The following is an 11,388-nucleotide window of genomic DNA, read 5'->3' on the forward strand; positions in this document are numbered from 1 at the left end:
AAGTGTAGAAAGACATACATTGAAGATTTTAGCCGATTAAAATGAAGTTTTTAAATTCAAATAGATTCCCTTGATAAACTAATTTAAAGAAAATGTATTGTCTGCATCTACAGTCGAATTTATTATTAAATACATCTACAGGTATGAACTCCTTTATCCGACCCTTCCTCTCAAGAGACATTCAATAGATTTTAGTAGATTTAGCAGATAATCTCCCAAAAGTGTTGACATTCTCATTTTGGGCCTTTTTTCCTAAATGCCTGCTTTAAAAATTAAAGCCAAACACACATTTTCTCAAACAGAATCAACTTTCTGTACCTGCTTGATTGAAACCAAATACAGTTCTGTACTCCATGTTTTTATCTTTCATTCATACTCCATTATGTCTCCAGTTGTTTAACTAGTCAAAGCTTTTTTGGGGGAAACAGCATGATATGTTGAGGACAGCTCCAGTTGACTGACTCTGTGTGTTTGCATATCTGTCCTGCCTCTCTGCTCCCAGCCGTTAAGAGGCCAGTGTTGATCAGTGTCTGTCCAGACCTTTCAGAGCCACTGACACGCCGCCAGCAAAATGATGACGTCACTGACTCTACTGCTGGGCACCCTGGGGCTCCTTGTTCAGGGTGAGACTCTCTGCTGAAAACTTGGCTCCAGGATGCAACTAGGTTCACCACAATGATGTTCTGCTGTGATGGAGAAACACTGAAACAAGCAGCATTTACCTTCTTCCATCTATTTCTCCATGTTAAAGAAATGATACTCTTCTGTTTTCATGTTGATCATCTTTCTCCAAGCTGGATTCGTCTCAATAAGTGTTCTCCTCTTTTTTCATGGTTTCCAGGTTCATCAGGAGAAATCATCCTGACTCAGTCTCCTGGATCTCAGTCTGCTGCTCCAGGACAGACTGTCACCATCAGATGTAAAGCCAGTTCAAGTATGAGTAACTACCTTCACTGGTATCTTCAGAAACCTGGAGAAGCTCCTAAACTCTTGATTTATTATGCTACAACCCGTCAGTCTGGAGTTTCAGATCGTTTTAGTGGAAGTGGATCTGGGACTGACTTCAGTCTGACCATCAGTGGAGTTCAGGCTGAAGATGCAGGAGTCTATTATTGTCACCAGTGTGGTTACAGCTCTCCGTTCACACAGTGATACAACGTCGTACAAAAACCTCCCTCAGCTGGAGAGGAACTGATCTGACTCAACATCTGCACTCAGACCAAAACAACAGAGTTTTGATATGAAAGACATCACTTATTATAGCAATAATTATATAAATATATAACATTTAAAACATGATTCATGAGATAGAAATTTAAGTTTTATTATTTTTGCTTATTTCTATTTTAATGTTCTATATTTTGCTTATTCTTTGTATCAAGCAAATTCATGAACTTCTTAAGGATATTATGCCTTTCATTCAAGATAAATTAACCCTTTCCATTAAAATACTTATATCAGCTTCATTATTTAGTCATTTGATGAAGTCAGATCAATTCAGTGTGTATTTCATTGACATTTGAATATTTCTTTGCTCCAGCATGTTGACTCTGGTCACTGCTCTCTACAGTCACAGTTTAACAGATCTGCTGTGTATATCATTCATTCAGCATTAATGAAGGAGTATATTGTTGTCAGTGTTTCTCTGAAGGTTAGACCTCCAACTTTCTGGGAGTCAGTTTCCCAACTATTCAGCTGCTCCTCCTCCACCCTCTCAAAGCTAAATTGGGTTTATTAATGTCAGAGTTTCCACTATCCCAACTATCAGCATGTGTTCACACAGTGAAAAAGCATCACACAAAAACCTCCCTCAGTCTTGTTATGTTTGGACACATTATTTGATGAATGGATCTTTATCATTTACAGATGGTATCAACATTACAGAAAGCAAAAAATAACACATGAAAATGTGATGTTTCTGTTAATCAGTCAGAGCATTTCCATAGAGTGCCACTTTGCATCAGCAGCACCATGCTCCAGTGCTCTGGGAGAGTTTATAGTCCTGAGAGTTGAACACTGGATGACTGACAGCTGTCCTTCATGACAACAGAAGCCACAGAAATCCTCCTCATCAAAAACATGACTTTGATCTCCGTCCTCATCTGGACTCTCCTCTGCTGCTGCTTCACAGGTAAAGTCCAGAGAATCAAACTCCTCTCCTCTATGAACATCCGTCCCTCTGAAATGAAGCCCACAAAACCATGATGCTGCTTTATGTTTTTGCCTCTGTATCCTCAGAGTCCAGAGGCCAGTACACATTGACTCAGCCTGCAGCAGTGACATCTGCTCTGGGAGGATCTGCAACCATCAGCTGTAGGGTCAGTCAGGATGTTTATGGTGGGAGCTACTTAGCCTGGTACCAACAGAGAGATGGAGAAACTCCTAAACTGCTCATCTACATTGCTACCAATCGAGCATCAGGGATTCCAGGTCGTTTTACAGGCAGTGGATCAAACTCTGACTTCACTCTGACCATCAGTGGAGTTCAGGCTGAAGATGCAGCAGTTTATTACTGTCAGAGCCAGCACTATCCCAACAGTCAGTATGTGTTCACACAGTGAAAAAGCGTCGTACAAAAACCTCCCTCAGTCAGACTGAACAGAAACTGAACTGACTGCTGCAGCTGGAAGCTACTGCAGAGACTGATACAGTTCACTGAACACGTTACACTATCTCACACACTCAGTTTTCATTAAGAGGATTAAACAATTCACACATTCCCACTTATAGGAAGAATAAAAAAATATAAAAAATGTCTAAACGAAAACAGTTTCTGGAAAATGATTGTGTTTGTGGATATCAGTGAAGTGGTTCTTCCAAAACAGCTTTTCACCATCTGTTCTTACCCTGTTATGGTTTGAATCAGGGTTTTTTAAATACTTATGATCACATTTATTTAACCATGAGGAGAGAGATTGTCTGGAAACTGTTGATAACAAATTTCTTGGTTATGACCTTTGACCTCCGTCTGGATGGATCTCAATTATATCCTGTTAAAAGAAAATATGAAGAAACAACCACCTTCAAAAAATATAAATCTCACATAAAATATTATCTCATAGTAAGAAACTAATTACAGTAAGTTGATCAAAGATTTGACAACATATAAAATGTACTCTTTTTTTCATATTTTCGTAATTTGAAGCTATTCACATTTCACAATAACATACAAAGATCAATTTATTGAAGCTGGTCTGACTTTAACTCTATGAAGAAAGCGGTGAAATTAAAACACGAAAAAATGAAGTCCTGAAAAATGAGGATATTTTTATTTATTGGAAACATTTAATGAAATTTAAACGCATTAAAGCTTTAACTGGCAAAATTATACATAATATTTATGGATAAACTTCCTTATAGTTTACCTGCTATAGGCTTAGACTGCCGGGGGAATCCCACTCCCATGATGCACTGAGCTCCTCTGTCCTCCTCTTCTTCTTCTTCTCTAAAGGGATTATTTTAAAGTAGGTCAAATATAATAAAAAAGTCTAGAGTGCCAAATATTCAAAAAGTGTATTGACAAAGTAACCAACAACTTCTCACAAAAACTGATGAGTCAGCCAAACTGAACAAAAAGAAGAGAAGACACACAGACCAGTCCACAAAGGGTCAAAAGATCTGGGCTCTCCCCTCCAATCTAAATCCACAAAGACACTAAAACTCTGAAAACAGGACTACCAGACCCACCAAACAGACAGAAAACTAACAAATGTAAAGAACTAAAACATGGTTAAAAAACACAAACTGCTGCTGCCAATTCTGGGAAGTGGAAGAGAGCATGACACAAATTTCTTCCCCTCTACATCGATCCATCCTCAATCAGACTGGATCAGGACTTAGGAAAAAACGCTGAACATTATAAAAGGAAATTCATGCAATACCAATCCTATCCAGCAGTTGGAAGTATGTACTAGTGACATGAAATGATAAAATCCCTCTGAACTTCTCTAGAGACAAATTCAGTGTCTGAAGACTCCTTTAACACAGTAACATGTGACAGCAGATATTAGTGTAACAATATGTTTGGACACATTATTTGATGAATAGATCTTTATCATTTACAGACGGTATCAACATTACAGTAAGCACAAAATAACAATTGAAAACGTTATGATTCTGTTAATCAGTCAGAGCATTTCCATAGAAAGCCACTTTGCATCAGCAGCACCATGCTCCAGTGCTCTGGGAGAGTTTATAGTCCTGAGAGTTGAACACTGGATGACTGACAGCTGTCCTTCATGACAACAGAAGCCACAGAAATCCTCCTCATCAAAAACATGGCTTTGATCTCCGTCCTCATCTGGACTCTCCTCTGCTGCTGCTTCACAGGTAAAGTCCAGAGAATCAAACTCCTCTCCTCTATGAACATCCGTCCCTCTGAAATGAAGCCCACAAAACCATGATGCTTGACCATGATGTTTTTGTCTCTGTATCCTCAGAGTCCAGAGGCCAGTGCACAGCAACTCAGCCTGCAGCAGTGAGATCTACTCTGGGAGGATCTGCAACCATCAGCTGTAGGACCAGTCAGAATGTTCATGATGGGATCTACTTAGCCTGGTTCCAACAGCGAGATGGAGAAACTCCCAAACTTCTTATTACCAGGTCTACTTATAGAGAATCAGGGATTCCAGGTCGTTTTACAGGCAGTGGATCAAACTCTGACTTCACTCTGACCATCAGTGGAGTTCAGGCTGAAGATGCAGCAGTTTACTACTGTCAGAATGTATTCACTTTCAGTACTGGATGTTCATTCACACAGTGAAAAAGCGTCGTACAAAAACCTCCCTCAGTCATACTGAACAGAAACTGAACTGACTGCTGCAGCTGGAAGCTACTGCAGAGACTGATACAGTTCACTGAACACATGTTACACTATCTCACACACTCAGTTTTCATTAAGTGGATTAAACAAATCAGACATTCTTACTTTTAGGAAGAATGAGAAAATATAAAAATATCTAAACGAAAACAGTTTCTGGACAATGATTGTGTTTGTGGAAATCAGTGCAGTGGTTCTTCCATCAAAGCTTTGCACCATCCGTTCTTACCCTGTTACGGTTTGAACCAAGGTGTTTTAAATACTTATGATCACATTTATTTAACAATGAGGAGAGAGATTGTCTGGAAACTGTTGATAACAAATTTCTTGGTTATGACCTTTGACCTCCGTCTGTGTGGATCACATCTCAATTATATCCTGTTAAAGGAAAATATGAAGACACAAATTACTATCAGAAACTTTCATAATCATAAATTCCACCTTCAAAAAATATTCAAAAATCCAGTCTGGTTCCACCAAAAGTCCACCACCGTGATGAAACTCATTGAATGGTTGTACAAAAAAAACCTAATATAAAATAAATTTGCCCAATCTTGAAGGTAAATACAAATAATTTTGAGTCATTTTGTGTAGTATTCTGACACATTTATTGATCCATTGACTAAACAGGCTCAGAGTAATTCAAATACTTATAAAGTCAGTTACGGCATTTCCATAGAGAGCCACTTTGCATCAGCAGCACCATGCTCCAGTGCTCTGGGAGAGTTTATAGTCCTGAGAGTTGAACACTGGATGACTGACAGCTGTCCTTCATGACAACAGAAGCCACAGAAATCCTCCTCATCAAAAACATGACTTTGATCTCCGTCCTCATCTGGACTCTCCTCTGCTGCTGCTTCACAGGTAAAGTCCAGACAATCAAACTCCTCTCCTCTATGAACCTCCATTCTTCTGAAATGAAGCCCACAAAACCATGATGCTGCTTTATGTTTTTGTCTCTGTACTCTCAGAGTCCAGAGGCCAATACACATTGACTCAGCCTACAGCTGTGAGATCTACTCTGGGAGGTTCTGCAACCATCAGCTGTAGGACCAGTCAGAATGTTCATGGTGGGAGCTACTTACACTGGTACCAACAGAGAGATGGAGAAACTCCTAAACTTCTAATTTACATTGCTACCAATCGAGCATCAGGGATTCCAGGTCGATTTACAGGCAGTGGATCAAACTCTGACTTCACTCTGACCATCAGTGGAGTTAAGGCTGAAGATGCAGCAGTTTATTACTGTCAGAGTTTCCACTATCCCGGCAGTCAGCGTGTGTTCACACAGTGAAAAAGCGTCGTACAAAAACCTCCCTCAGTCAGACTGAACAGAAACTGAACTGACTGCTGCAGCTGGAAGCTACTGCAGAGACTGATACAGTTCACTGAACACACACACATTAGCTGCTCCTTGAAGTTGCCCACAGTGTAAAGCTGTAAAAGAGATTACATTTGTGTTTAAGTTAATTATTAAATGAATTGTGGGCCTGTAAAAGTCATCAATACAGGTGGGACATGAGAACTTTTTCAGGACAGTGTTAAAGACCAGACAATGACACTGTGGACCACTATTGATCCAGGGAAGTGAAACACAAATGAAAATGAAGTTATAACAGTTAACATGGAAGAAATAAATGTGTGAATGATCATCTTCATCTTAGCTTGAGGTACATAGATCTAAGTTAAATAACAAATCATAATTAGAAAGAAACAGAAGTCAATCAAACACTTCACATGTTGGTAAAGAGTAATATCAGAAGAGACTCCTACATTACTGATGGTAGATTTAAAAGGTGATGAAATAGAAACATCTGAAAACGTTAATAAGAAAGAAGAAAATGCATCAGCATCTCAGACATCTGCTCAGACTGATACCTCCATAAAATTAGCTTGATGATATCTGATTATACATCTCTAAACCTTCATCCTCCCTTCTTTCAGTTCTTACCGTGATACAGCAACGTGAATGTCGACACTCTCTTCCATCTTAAGTGTAGAAAAATGTAAATTTAACATTTTACCCAATTAAATTGAAGTTTTTAAAATCAAATAGATCCCCTTGATAAACGAAATTAATGAAAATGTATTGTCTGCATCTACAGTCTAAATCAATATCCTTATTAAATATATTTACAGGTATGAACTCCTTTATCCGACCTTCCCTCTCAAGAGACATTCAATAGATTTTTGTAGATTTAGCAAATAATCTCCCAAAAGTGTTGTTGACATTCTCATTTTTGGCCTTTTTTTCCTAAATGTCTGTTTTAAAAACTAAAGCCAAACACACATTTTCTCAAACAGAATCAACTTTCTGTATCTGCTTGATTGAAGCCAAATACAGTTCTGTACTCCATGTTTTTATCCTTCATTCATACTCCATTATGTCTCCAGTTGTTTAAACAGTCAAAGCTTTTTGGGGGGAAACAGCATGATATGTTGAGGACAACTCCAGTTGACTGACTCTGTGTGTTTGCATATCTGTCCTGCCTCTCTGCTCCCAGCCGTTAAGAGGCCAGTGTTGATCAGTGGCTGTCCAGACCTTTCAGAGCCACTGACACGCCACCAGCACAATGATGATGTCACTGACTCTACTGCTGGGCACCCTGGGGCTCCTTGTTCAGGGTGAGACTCTCTGCTGAAAACTTGGCTTCAGGATGCAACCAGGTTCACCACAATGATGTTCTGCTGTGATGGAGAAACACTGAAACAAGCAGCATTTACTTTCTTCCATCTATTTCTCCATGTTAAAGAAATGATACTCTTCTGTTTTCATGCTGATCTTCTTTCTCCAAGCTGGATTTGTCTCAATAAGCCTTCTCCTCTTTTTCATGTTTTCCAGGTTCATCAGGAGAAATCGTCCTGACTCAGTCTCCTGGATCTCAGTCTGCTGCACCAGGACAGGCTGTCACCATCAGATGTAAAGCCAGTTCAAGTATGAGTACCTACCTTCACTGGTACCTTCAGAAACCCGGAGAAGCTCCTAAACTCTTGATTTATCAAGCTACAACCTGTCAGTCTGGAGTTTCAGATCGTTTTAGTGGAAGCGGATCTGGGACTGATTTCACTCTGACAATCAGTAGAGTTCAGACTGAAGATGCAGGAGTTTATTATTGTCAGCAGGGTGGTCACAGCTGGACGTTCACACAGTGATACAACGTCATACAAAAACCTCCCTCAGCTGGAGAGGAACTGATCTGACAGCTGCACTGAAAACAATACAGAAATGGTTTGTCTTGAAAGTTATTCTCCTTCTATCACAACCATGGTATTTTCACTACATTAAGCATGTTTTAACTCAATTTAAATGGTAGAAGTATTACTATTTAAAATAATTGTGATTATGCTACAGTCATATTCATTATAAAGGGTTTCACAGGGGATCAGTGCCTGTTACAGATCACTGTTCAAACAGGTGATTTTGACATTAACAAGAAAATTAAAAAGCACTGATATCTTATTCACACAAATCACAAATACACCCTGAAATATGCTCCGTAACCCAAAGAAGTAAACACCTCAAGGTCTCATGAATGTGTTCAACTGGAATAATGTTGCTGTTATTAACTGATTTTATCAATTTATAACAGTAATATTGTTAACTGCAGAGTCCAACATGCCTTTATTGGAAGCAGGCTTATATTCGAGAGAGGGGCCTTTATTTCTAATTCCCTCTGTTTGATAAATATATTTGTTCATATTTTCCTCCACATGTTGCAAAATGTTCTCTTTGTATTGGCATCAACAATGCTCCTCAAGTTCACTCTCTACTATGTTGTGTTTTTCAGCACCAAATCTGATCTAAAATCAAGCAATAAGAGGAATATTCATTAGCAGTTGGCTTGAAGAAATTCAGTCAACACTTTCAATTAACAACACTGTATATTTATTATAAACCTCTGATGCTATTAACCAGACTGTTCAGCTGAAAAAGAGTTGCTCCTTTGTTTTCCCTTACATATTGCACTAATGCACAGGCATCATGCTCATCAAATGTGTGTTGATAAGCTAAATTCCCAACCGTATTTACTGATGTATTTCCCATAGATCTTAATGCCGATGTCAAAGTTCATGATTGACGCTCCTGTCATCCATCTATCTATCTATCTATCTATCTATTGTTGTGACAATATTCGATAAGTTTCTCGTTGTTCAAAATATTGAAGTTCAAAATTAAATCAAATCAAAGATCATCAGGAGTCGTCCAGCTGAATGCAGTTAGAGTTTTATTGTCGACAGCAAAACCCGGAATCACGATACACAGACATAATCCATGCATGCATACGTGACACAAAGATAAGACTCTTGGGGAGTTTTTTTTATACTGTCAAAAGTTGTATCTCCGCCCATGTTTGGTGTACGTTTAACCAATCAGCTTTCTTCCAAAACATGATCTTACCCCTTGGCACCAAATCTTGAGATGCCCTCACTGCAGGTGCATCGGCCTTATAAGGCCTTAAGTTTTGTTTTTTTCCCTACACAGCTGCTGTTTTGCTCAGCAGATCTTGGCTCAAGTCATGTCAAGGTCACCCTGACCCGTTACCTTATTTCAACTGCATTCGTTTTCAATAATAGTGGTTATAATGATTATAATAATGAAAATAATGATAATAATGCAGATTATCGTTAAACACATATATTGTAGTTTTCATACTTATTCAATCATAAAGTACTTATTCACTTAGTAGTTGCAGAATCACATATACTTCTTCATTTAACACAATGCCTTCAGATATGATCACCTTTAGCATACGATGGTCAACAATCAAGTACCCTTTTAACAGATACAACATTGTTCATTATTAGTAATTAGCACCTAAATTTTACACTACACTATCTATCTTTCAAAGTCATGTAGATCCTCTCGCCATCTGCATACAAAATCAGAAGATTCAGTGCAGACTGAGGTGCAAGGACTGAAAAGAAGGACCAGGAATAATAATAATAATAACAATAATACTGTGACTTTTGTATCTGGTAGTTTCACTCAAGTGCACATAAGAAGCTCATTTTGATAACGTTAAGCTGTCTTAGGGTGACATCTACTGGTCAAAAGTGTCATTGCAAATGTTAAGGGATGCACTCATGAAAGCAGCAGTGTGGGATTCTAACTTTTTGGTCAACCAGATTGACCAATAGTGACTTGTAAATAAATCAGATGTGTTAATAACATGTTTCCTCTTTCTCCTCTTCTTCATCGTTGTGCTTCCTCTGGCTCATCACTGTCCCAATCATAGTTTCAATCTTTGTTCCATTTTATGAAAGCACAGATAGAGCTTCATCTTTACAGTGCATCAAGTCTATATTTAAACTTCTTTTCTTCTTTTCAAAAACAGAAAAATGACAAAAGACAAGTAATTAATTATATATATATCGGTTTGTAAGGCCCAAAGAGATAAAGTTATTCAATATATAAAACATTTAAAAAAAGCAAAGATAAGAAAAAACCAGCAAGCAGAAATCTGTCTTAACATATTTAAAAAATGGTTTCAAGGTGTGAAACATAGCAATACAATTAATTTCTAAAGCTAAAAAAACATAAATGACAACAATTGAACATTGCAAACCTGTTGTTGACTTTTTTAAAACTGTTTATGAACTTAAATTAACAGAAACATTTTAGATAGATGAAATAACACTAAACTCATACTTCTAAAAAGCATCTATAACTATTTATCATCAGTTAATTTCATGAAATATTTTCCCAAGAATGTTAATGGTTGGTGAACAACAAAAGATAATAGCAGGGACAAACTGGTGCAGCTGTTTGTGTCTAATAACCAGGCGGGGAGTTCTGGTCCTCTGAAATAAAGCCAACGCGGAAGTAATTTAGAACTGCATTCTATCAAAAGGCCACCAGGGGGCGACCGTCTCTATACAAGTCAATGGAGAATTCACCAACTTCTCACTTGATTTCTAACCTCAGTAAACGTTTTCAAAATGTGTTTATGGTCTCAATCGCTAGTTTAAAGCCTTCTTCAATGCAGCATGATGTTCATTTGGGACATTTTGGCCTCCCTGATTTAATATTTGACGATAAAGTAGGGTATGCATTAGGGCGTGGCTACGTCCTGATTGACAGGTTGATTGACCAATGGCCTTAAGATCCAGCCCTCGCAACCAATCGCCTCATGCCCATATAAGTAGAATCCGTGTTTTTATTTTTCCCAGCATGCACCCGAAATTTTGAAGATGGCGCTGCCCAGATGCGAAACTATTGGCTTCCGAGCAGCAGTCCACAAACCAATGGGAGACGTCACGGATGTTACAGTCTATGGTAATAACAAGTTGTGGCGTTCCTCATTCAGGCTGAAACTAAAACCTTTTACACTGACCACTATAGGTTGCAAATAATACTCCCTAAGTATTTAAAGTGAAGAAGATAAAGCAACAGGTGAGTGTTCACATGTGTTGACTTTATTTAATTTTTTAATTGTAGATTGAGAGAACAGCACACACATTTTGTTGCATCTGAATACATTGCCTCTAATTCATATGACAGCAAATGTAAAACTTTGTGAGACAGACATGTGGCTAGACTTATGGATTGGACAGCAGTGAATCTACAA

The 11,388-nt window shown here is 38.3% G+C and overlaps 5 gene segments (V, D, J or C); all 5 read left to right on the forward strand.

Annotated features, from left to right (window-relative positions):
* Nucleotides 1-544: 544 nt before the first annotated feature.
* Nucleotides 545-1,152, forward strand: LOC128374710 (Ig kappa chain V region 3381-like). The segment is given in 2 exon segments: nt 545-623; nt 842-1,152. Coding segments are annotated over 2 exon segments (363 nt in total).
* An 872-nt stretch (nt 1,153-2,024) lies between these two features.
* On the forward strand, nt 2,025-2,561 carry LOC128373822 (Ig kappa chain V region 3547-like). The segment is given in 2 exon segments: nt 2,025-2,131; nt 2,239-2,561. Coding segments are annotated over 2 exon segments (414 nt in total).
* A 1,716-nt stretch (nt 2,562-4,277) lies between these two features.
* LOC128373823 (Ig kappa chain V region 120-like) lies at nt 4,278-4,762 on the forward strand. The segment is given in 2 exon segments: nt 4,278-4,329; nt 4,440-4,762. Coding segments are annotated over 2 exon segments (375 nt in total).
* An 869-nt stretch (nt 4,763-5,631) lies between these two features.
* Nucleotides 5,632-6,113, forward strand: LOC128373825 (Ig kappa chain V-III region PC 4050-like). The segment is given in 2 exon segments: nt 5,632-5,683; nt 5,791-6,113. Coding segments are annotated over 2 exon segments (375 nt in total).
* A 1,279-nt stretch (nt 6,114-7,392) lies between these two features.
* LOC128374708 (Ig kappa chain V region 3381-like) lies at nt 7,393-7,972 on the forward strand. The segment is given in 2 exon segments: nt 7,393-7,444; nt 7,662-7,972. Coding segments are annotated over 2 exon segments (363 nt in total).
* The last annotated feature ends 3,416 nt before the right edge of the window (nt 7,973-11,388 follow it).

Source organism: Scomber japonicus, chromosome 15 (assembly GCF_027409825.1).
Source record: "Scomber japonicus isolate fScoJap1 chromosome 15, fScoJap1.pri, whole genome shotgun sequence".
NCBI classification, from domain to species: Eukaryota; Metazoa; Chordata; class Actinopteri; order Scombriformes; family Scombridae; genus Scomber; species Scomber japonicus.